This window comes from Xenopus tropicalis, chromosome 1, assembly GCF_000004195.4.
Source record: "Xenopus tropicalis strain Nigerian chromosome 1, UCB_Xtro_10.0, whole genome shotgun sequence".
Lineage (NCBI taxonomy): Eukaryota > Metazoa > Chordata > Amphibia > Anura > Pipidae > Xenopus > Xenopus tropicalis.
In genome coordinates, this window is record NC_030677.2 from 187805582 (window position 1) to 187815570 (window position 9989).

Consider the following 9989-nt stretch of genomic DNA (forward strand, 5'->3'; position numbering starts at 1 on the left):
TCATATTTTGATGTTACTGTTCCTTTAAAGGAACAGTAACACCATAAAATGAAAGAGCTTTAAAGTAATAAAAATATAATGCACTGTTTCCCTGCACTGGTAAAACTGGTGTGTTTGCTACAGTAACACTACTATAATTTATATAATAAGCTACTGTGTAGCCATGGGGGCAGCCATTCAAGCTGGAAAAAAGGAGAAAAAGCACAGGTTACATAGCAGATAACAGATAAGTTCTTTAGAATACAATAGTGTTTTATCTGTTATCTGCTATGTGCCTGTGCCTTTTCTCCTTTGAATGGCTGCCCCCATGGCTACACAGCAGCTTATTTATATAAATTATAGTAGACTTTCTGAAGTAAACACACAACTTTTACCAGTGCAGGGCAGCAGCACATTATATTTCAGTTACTTTTATTCATTTTTTGGTGTTACTGTTCCTTTAAGATCAGCTGAATACCGAATCCTCCATAAAAAAACATCTGATTGAAATTATTATTAATGCTCCTAAGAAAAAAAAATCGCACTCCATTTAATGGGAATACAGTCCCAACCTTCAAGTTGTTAAATACACAAGAAATACTGGAGCACCTTTTATTATAAATTTGGTAGCAAGATAAATGGATGTTCCGGCCACAAAGTAAAAGAATCAGACTGAGCTTTGAGGGTGGATGCGGTGGTATTTACAATTAAAAATATAGTGAGTGTCCCATTTACTCAGCCCAACTCAGTCACAAACAAAAACAGAAGCAGACACAGCAGTCCAAGTGGCCACATATTTATTGAGGACAGGACATGTTTTGGTTTGTGTAGTTTAGTATAAAATCATGAACATATGTACACTGCATGATAAAACCCAAGCGGTCGCAATCTTATTTAACTGTGATATTGATTATGCTGATATCTTCATAAGGCTTATCCGTCTTAGGGTTAACCTTGGAGTTGCAGATCCTTTGTACGACTTCCATTCCTTTCGTTACTCGCCCAAAGACAGTGTGTTTGTTGTCAAGCCAAGGCTGGGAAGAAAGAAGAGAATGTGAGACACGGCAGCATGTAACGGAATCAACATTTCCTGTATTCTAGCAGTAGGAATGGGTTGTTGCTTGGGTACCATGTCCCAGTCCCTTGTACATGATTATACACAGGATAATCATACCTATGGGAAGCAGCCTGAACAGAGACACAAAGGAGTGCATTGTGTCAAGGAGTGGCTCACTTAATTAACTGCATGACAGGAGGCCAGGGTTGATCTCTACGGCACTATATCTCAGGAGCCAAAACACAGAATCTAAGCTCTACAGGGACCAACAAGGCCTGACATAATGTACATGCCTAGCTTCATAGAGGTGCACTGGGACATGCAATCCAAGCAGCACAGTGTGCAGTCCAACCCCAGGGTCAGAGGGCTTGGATTCATTGCAGGGGTATACTGGGCGCATAACCTCCTGTGAAGAACTCTTAATTGAAAAGGATATGCCTTGAGTTTTAGTCTTGCTGCTAAGAATACTGTATAAATATGAGAGATGTCAAAGACTAAATGCAAGTTGTGAGCCTAAGGCCTGCCAGGAACGAAGGCCACAGATATTTTGTTTTGCATGACACCACCATTTTGGCTGCATGTGAATAAACTAATAATTCTTCGGCTACACTGAAGACCACATTCAATATCCACTAAACATTAACAGTATAAGTCACTTACTGTAGGCACAACAGTCAAAAAAAACTGAGAGCCGTTTGTGCTGGGGCCAGCATTTGCCATGCTGAGAGTATAGGGGCGATCATGTCTCAACGTTGCATGGAACTCATCTTCAAATTCTCCTCCCCAGATGCTTTCTCCTCCCATTCCGGTACCAGTAGGGTCACCAGTCTGGATCATGAATCCCTAGAAAATAAGTTACACTACGTTAGGCACTGGAACAATCAGAATGAAAATTCTGCAAAATGACAAAAACACACAACGTGCTCACAATATCATCACTGTCACGTTAAAAAGTTGCCCTAAACAATACTAATGTCTTACTCATCTCAGTACAGACCAAGCTTCTGGTTAAAAGGAAAGGATCCAGTGGCAGTGGAAAGTGTTTTTTTTCTTCCACAAAAACATTTTAATTTACCACATCTGGGGGTCGCGATCCTAAAGCTGCTGCCCTAGGCACAGGCCCTTGAGTGCCAATATGGTAAATACAGAGCTAGCCCTGCCCAAAAGAGCTGCACCACCTGCCCCAGAACCTATCCTGGTGCGCCACCAAATTTATAGACCCGTGCCCTCCCCGCTATGACATCATGGAAGGGAGCAGGGCCAAGCAGGCGCAAGTCTATAAAAGGCGTGCACTGGAGGCGGAAGAATGCACAGTATGGCCCACGGGCACCTATTTTTTGTGCTGGCAATGGCATGCGGAATTCAGTCCAGCCTGCACATCACTACTCACAATGTAAAAATGAAATCTTATGTACTGTACAGTGCAGCGTACATAAGTAGCGCTTTATAAATAAAGATATACATACATGTACATTGAGAACATTTAGCGAAGTCTCAGTAATACTGACGCTCTGTAGCAGGTAATTATCCACTAGAAGCATGTGTCTGCCAAAATATACTCACAAGTGAGCCAACACCATGTATACTCACTGATGTTGCTCGATCGCCCTTCCTTACCTTAATAACACGGTGAAACATATGTCTGTTATAATAGCCATTCCGACTATGGACACAGAAGTTCTCTACGGTTTTCGGACACCTGAGTGAGATAAATGCAGAATATTAGTATCCTTGTCTGTGTCTGTAAACCAATCTTAACCAGTACCAAGCAGCTGTCTATTTGGCCCAGTAGGACATTTGCCCCCAGCTGTATACCCTTCTGTACTTTCCACATCCTCATTTATTCCCTTCATTCACCTTCCCATAGATTGTACAGAATGTTCATCACTTTTCTCACTCTTAGCCCCAACTTGGAGACACACAGAATCACTGGAGGGCCAAACAAAGCCAACCTTCTTAGCTGATAATTAGTTATGAGTTACTGGACTAGTCAAATTTAGCTCCCATGTTAAGCCCAAATATCTACACACCAAATTACTTTTGTTTGCTACATAGTGCTAGCTATTGAATACACCTTAGCACACCTCTGTGCAACCATATCATGTGAACAATATAATTTATACACAACACATATATACACAAAATCATTTATACACCGTACATAATTCATCATCTCATCACACAAAAATATACAAAGATCTACGTTTGACCCACAGTGCAAAAAATGCTGTCACTAAGATAGATTTCTTTCCTTGTTGATAATACTAAATGTACATTTCCACTGCAGCTGAAATATGCCTGAGTTCAAAGCTTAGTTTACAAGCTTATATGTAGGTACGTTATCAGTTGTACAACACACCTGCTACTTTGTAAGGTATAAAAGCAATCATGTTATTCTTCCCAAAAGCCTTGCACTTAGCTAAATAAATGGAGACAAACAATTTGTCGTAATAATTAAACAGAAAGCACAGAAATACTCACTCAACAGGAAATAATTTGACATGAATATCTCCCATGCTGGTGTGTATAATAGCACTGTCTGACACTCGTTTAGATCCCTCTGCCTGAGTGGCGGCCATCACCTCTTCTTTGGATGGCTTCTCATTGAATACATCTCTGTCTGACTCTGCACTTTTGGTGTCTTCTGGTTCCCTTTTGGTGAACTACAAGGGAAAGCCATATTACAATGTTAACATGCAGGACAAACAAGCCAGCAAGACATGTTTTTATAGTCACTTCCTACACCTCTATTTGGTCATTGCAGCAATAGCAAAATCCTCCCCCATGGCGTATACACTGGCAAAATGGCAGCTGGCAAGCCCAGCATATTGCACACTATAAACAGGAAGATCTGACCTATCCACTATATAGCCACTGACCACATAAAAGCGATTTTTCTTAAAGGCTGTGCACACAATGGTTGGGTCAGGCTGAACGGCCAACAACACAGGATTATCTGAGGCTTTCATCTCCACTGTGGTAGCAGCACGGTGCTTCTTTGCTACTCCCTGGAACACTGCAAGTTGCATCGCCCTGATGTTCTCCTGCTTGCCCAGAATACGGACGCACCTGCAAGAGGGAGACATGCAAGTGGATCAGAATATAAAAGTAAACACTTCTTTGGAGTCAGTTTACAGTAGCACTGTTAGAACTACTGAATAATTGGCATTCATGGTGCCTGGAGAGAGGAAAGGTGCTCCTGTACACCCTCAGGCTGACAAAGTAAAGCAGCCTTTATATATCAGCAAGGACCTAGCTTCTCAAGCATGTACAAACATATCTGGCAGAGGAAGAGCTAACGCTTATAATTTTGTAAGAGAGTTAGGAAAACCCACCTGTTTGTTTCAACATTGATAACTTTAATGCCCAGCATCGTCCCATACAGCACAAAGTGCCCAGTCTCGTCAAAAATAATGTTCATTAGCTTCATTGCGTCCACTTTTTCTAGCTCTCTCTCGACTGCCATACGGCGCCCAAACTCCATGTCAGGAAGTTGTTGCTTCATTTGCTGCAGCTCTGTGAACATCTTTTCAAACACAGTTCTTTTTGTTAAATATTTTTCTTAAAATTTTTTTTTTTTTAACTTTTATTTTTTCAAAGTTACATTGTTGCTTGAGTTTGCAACATTAAATGGATCAGAAGAAAAAGGAACATCGCTCTTATGTCATGCATTTAAAACATTACCTTATGTAATAATTTTTATATCTCTTGGATTTTTTAACCAGGGTAAAGGAAACTAGGGAGGAGGGAGCTGGGGTTCTGCTTTATTGATTATTGAGTATGTAACATGCCTTGTCTGTATAGCTAGATGTTCCCGACTTTCCAGATTTTTCTCATGTTATTTAGCAAAACTGTAATTTTTTTCCATTTCAGGATCCAGCAGAATATATTTATGATTTCTTGTAGGGCTGGGGGCACCCCAGACCATCTTTTTGCTACAAAGCATCTAGTGGCTAAGTACAGTTGTATACTAAAACTATTACTATTTGTAAACTGGAAAGTTTACAGGGTAGGAGTATGAGCCAGAGATCTGGTTCTAGATTGGACTGCCTTTTTTCTTTAATTAGTAACTCAATATGTTTAATGTCTGCAGTTTACTCATAATATGGAAATCATGATAATCGGTAAAAGTTGGATTTTGATGTACTTGGTGCTGGAGGCTCTGTATAGGTGTTGTCGGCACCTACTGACTCAAGATTAACGTAAAATATCAAGTTAAGAATAAAAAAATCAAACAGGAGAAACCTTTTCCTCATATAAAAAAAGCCATGCTTTGGGGCTTATTACTAACGACTGAAGGGAACATTGTTTGGTGCCTAGGGCTTGGTATATGTTTTGTGGGCACCTACTGCCTTAAGATTAACTCAATTTATCCTGTGATTATCTATAGAAAAAATATTGCCAGATACATTTTTTTAGTAATACTTACGCTTAAGGATTCATCAAAAACACGCATCAGTTTTCCAGTCAAAAAGCGAAATATTCTAACTTTTCTGTCAGATCCAACGGTGGCCATTTTCTTGCCATCCGGTGAGAAAGAAATACTTGTGAGATTGGCTTTACACTTGGCAAACTCATACAAGTCTGTGTCAGTCTTGAACTCCCAACTGACATTATTTGGGAATTTATATCCCCTAGGGGGACCAGTCCAGTATTCAATCATCCCACTTTTGTCAGAAGACACAACCACTTTGTAAATGGCATTCAGTCGGATGGTGGTTAGAGGGGAAGAGTGAAGCTTGTCGAATACATGCATTGGTTTGTTATCTCCTCGACCATCGTAAACGAAGATCTTCCCAGTGCTTTTCTCAGAACAGGCAACAGCTGATATCGCATCACCGGGACAATAAATCCATTCTGACTGCCCAGGATGGAAACTACAAGAGAAGCCAGGCAAAAAACAAACAAAAAAAAAATCTGTTTACCCAGTATTCAGAGCTATTCATACATATGTATGTATCTGCACAAAGATAAGAAGCAACCTGTTACTATACTATACATGAAGCAAATGTAACTTTTTAGTATGATGTAGAGAGTAATATTCTAAGACTAACTGCAATTGGTCTTAATTTTTTTCTTATTTGTGTTTTTTTTCCCCATTATTTCAATTTTTGTTCAGCAACTTTCCATTTTGTAATTTCAGCAGTTATATGGTTACTAGGCTTCAAATTACCATAGCAACTAGGGAGTGGTATATAAATAGGACAGCACGTTAATAGAAAAATAAGTAATACAATTTAACAATAACAATAAAATTGTAGCCTCACGGAGCAATAGTTCTTTGGCTGCTGGGGTCAATGACCACCATTGAAAGTTGGAAAAAGTCAAAAGGCGGCGGCTAGTAAATTATAATAATAATAATAATGAAGACCAACTGAAAAGTTGTTTAGAAGTGGCCACTAAAATTTAACTTAAAGGCGACCCGCCCCTTTATTAGTCTCAGAAATACATACCCAAGTCTTAACATGTTGATCATATCAAAATTCACCACATCAAATACTTTCATGGCTTGATCATCTCCAACTGTACAAAGCAGGGCTCCCTCAGCACTAGCTGCTATACTCTCTATTACACCTATAACAGGAATAGAAGAAAAGCCATGATAGAAATGTTACAGGAAACTACACTACAGTAATACTGACATAGCTAAACTCATTGCAATAAGAAAGGACAACAGAAATATAACGAGCACCTGGTGCAAATATGCTTGGCACTGCTGGGGGGCCAGAGTTGCTAAATTTCATCCTGGTAAAGCGTACATGCATGTTCATCAGGAGTGCAATGAACAGGGTTGTGCTGATCCAGATTACCAGCGCTCACATAATCCCCCCATATAATGGACTTCTGTTTATCTGTGCATTGGTAATCTAATTATCTGCCTCACAAGGGCCAAACATGGTTAGCTTCAGATTTTCTGTTTGCCTTGTTCAGCTCAAGGGATAATAAAAACAATAGAATTTTTTGTGATTACAAGAATAAACAATGTATGTTTGGCACAAGCCTTATTCATTGCACTAACATTAAAAGGAGAAGGAAAGGCTAATAAAGAGTTAATCTCAAGCTGCAGGCATACCTTCAGTTCTCTCAATAGTGCCCTTAAGTCTCCCCATATTTCACCTGTTCAGAAGATCTGAAGCCAAACCAGAAGAAAAAACGCTGAGCTGGGTACAGAGGATTTCCATAATGACTCGCTCCCACATTGACTGTGTGACCGGGACACTGAGGGCGGCGCATGCGCTGTGGTAGGTTTTAGTGAGAAGCCGGCGCGCTCCCCTCCCCTCTTGCACACACTGACACAGTGAAGCGCCGAACAGGCAAGGAGCCAAGCGGGGAGCGAGCGGCGGGGTGGGAGCGGTGATGTTAGATCACGGGGGGGTGCTAGCGGGGAATCCAAGATGGCGGCCGTGACAGGCTGCAAATAAACTTAACTTACAAGCAAATTTTTGGGAGATGTGAGCACGATTTTAAAAAAACAAATTTGGCGATTTACTTTGGGCAAGGGAGCTCTACACTATATTAACGGCTACAGTAGTAGCCTTTTTACTTGCTCTTTAACATAAGGAAATGGCTACACAAGCTTTTTGCCAAGTGGAAATATATAACACACACTATTATTTTATAGGTCCAGGACAATTTAATGACATTTGCAATAAATGACTTAAAACACAGCCTCTCACCTAAGTGGCTTCGAAAATGTTTTACAAATTCTATCCCTTCTTCTACTTTCTTCCAGAACTTGACGTGTCCGTCATGACTTCCAGTAATGATGAACTCTGTTCTGTTGAAATAAAAAAAAAAAAGTTGTAACTCATACTAAAAACTGCTGTATTTATTCCCAAGGATTGAGAACATTTGGAGCTTAATTTCTGCCCCAACACACCCCTTCCCAAGCCCTCCCACAGCACAAAACATACATATTGTAGGCTGGCATGAGAAAGGTCTTCTCACAAAAATTGGCCTAACGTACAAAATATGGTTGCAATGTAAACACTGAATAGGAGAATAGAGAGAATAAAACTTATTATATAGCATACAGAGGCCTCCCTACCCCTCATGAACAGCACCACCAATAAGGCAAACAAACAGCTACGTAATACAGCAAAGCCTTTGTCATGCCAATGCCCATTTAAAACAAAAATACACTCAGTAGAACAGATTTAGATCTCTCGGCTTAAATCAGAATCCAGTGCATTAATAAAGACAAGCCAAATGCATTCTAAGCTCATTTGTCCTTTCTTGCACTTGGATAAAGGTTTTAAAATTCACACATTTATAGAATACCTTATCTTTCCTGTAACAGGTGGGTTTCCTGCCTGCCAGGCTTCCCTCCAGTATAAATGATTTATGCCATTTACATGAGGCACAAGACTATGGGTCATACTTACTTTGTGCATACGATGTGGGTGATGACGTCTCGGTGCATGTAGCTGCGTTCATACATGGAAGCACTGGGGAGATTGTCCAAGTATACTCTCTCAAATTCAAGAACTGGATGGGGGGAATAAATAGAGAAATTGTTTTTTTTTTCTGCATCATACCGCAACAGCAATCAGTAACCTGTGAGATGTTCAATAATATGTGTTTTGTTACTAACAAGTGCTGTGGGGGTAGCAACATCCTTTATTCTGTACAGCCATCCTTCTCTGTAAATCAAGGGTACTGCCATGTGTGAAATAACCAAAGTCCAAAAAAAAAATCCTACATCAGCTGTCCTGCCCGCCACTCGTGATTTCATGTGTATCTTAGTGTGCCGGGGGTGATTTAATTGGAGATGTCCCTAGGGAGCTTCTGGCCGAGCTGCTCTCCCTCGTATTTCTCCCCAGAAAAGCGTTTGTCAAGCATGGGGAATAAGAGAATGCTAACATTTCTGGGCACATATGTGCCACTAAATGCTTATGGTGCAGCAGCTCCCTACATCAGCCATATAGTAATTAATTAAAGAGGTTCATATCAGACAGCACCGATGATAAAAGCCAATAGAGGGCTCTGGGCCCGAACTTAAAGGAACAGTAACACCAAAAAATGAAAGTGTATAAAAGTAACTAAAATATAAAGTGCTGCTGCCCTGCACTGGTAAAAGTTGTGTGTTTACTTCAGAAAGTCTACTATAATTTATATAAATAAGCTGCTGTGTACCCATGGGGGCAGCCATTCAAAGAAGAAAAGGCACAGGCACATAGCAGATAACAGATAAAACACCATTGTATTCTACAGAGCTTATCTGTTATCTGCTATGTAACCTGTGCCTTTTCTCCTTTTTTCCAGCTTGAATGGCTGCCCCCGTGGCTGCACAGCAGCTTATTATATAAACTATAGTAGTGTTACTGTAGCAAACACACCAGTTTTACCAGTGCAGGGCAACAGTGCATTATATTTGTATTACTTTAAAGCACTTTTTTGGTGTTACTGTTCCTTTAAGAACTGATTCTACCCCTCAACCTCAGGCCAGCTATAGCAATTCAGAGAATTCCCAGTGGGCTGCCCCCATGGCTACACAGCAGCTTGTTTATATAAACTATAGTAGTGTTTATGAAGCAAATACAACATTTGTACCAGTGCAGGGAAACAGTATATCATATTTTAACTACTTTATAACAATTGCATTTTTTGGTGTTCCTGTTCCTAAGCTCCCATTACAGTATAAGTGCATTGCCCCCCAGAGCTCCCATACTGAGGCATCCCCCCCCCCCCCTCTGGCACAAGCCTGGGCGCCCCACGCTCAACTCACCTTTTCGCTTCTTATTGTGAGAGGCTTCGGCCGGCATGGGCCCCACCCAGCCTTCCTCCGGCTCATCATTCTGCTCGCACCGACGCTTCTCCGGCACTTCATCCTCACTGCTACTGCTACTGGAACTACTACTGCTAGAACTACTGCTCCTTCCCCTTCGTTTCCTATCAGACGACATGTTGTCTCAATGACGTCATAAAACCCTTGACGCGAGTTCGGCGCGGT

The 9989-nt window shown here is 40.8% G+C and overlaps 1 protein-coding gene across 1 annotated transcript; it reads right to left on the reverse strand.

Moving 5' to 3' along the window:
• Positions 1-759: 759 nt before the first annotated feature.
• On the reverse strand, positions 760-9986 carry ppwd1 (peptidylprolyl isomerase domain and WD repeat containing 1). The gene is made up of 11 exons (XM_002934193.5): positions 9765-9986; positions 8422-8524; positions 7714-7814; positions 6490-6610; positions 5466-5913; positions 4372-4562; positions 3916-4105; positions 3518-3699; positions 2654-2735; positions 1697-1879; positions 760-1013 (listed from the first exon to the last, which is right to left on the reverse strand). Exons 1-11 carry the CDS (start codon positions 9940-9942, stop codon positions 870-872), a joined length of 1923 nt encoding a protein of 640 aa, XP_002934239.3. The 5' UTR covers positions 9943-9986; the 3' UTR covers positions 760-869.
• Between the last annotated feature and the right edge of the window lie 3 nt (positions 9987-9989).

What these genes read in the sequence shown, in the direction of transcription:
- ppwd1 (XM_002934193.5), bottom strand. Translation starts at nt 9,942, where the DNA reads ATGTCGTCTGATAGGAAACGAAGGGGAAGGAGCAGTAGTTCTAGCAGT. An exon ending in ATCAACATGTTAAGACTTGG is followed by an intron (nt 5,914 to 6,489) that starts GTATGTATTTCT and finishes CTTCTCTTGTAG; the next exon opens with TTTCCATCCTGGGCAGTCAG. An exon ending in AGAAAAATCGCTTTTATGTG is followed by an intron (nt 3,700 to 3,915) that starts GTCAGTGGCTAT and finishes TTTCCCTTGTAG; the next exon opens with TTCACCAAAAGGGAACCAGA.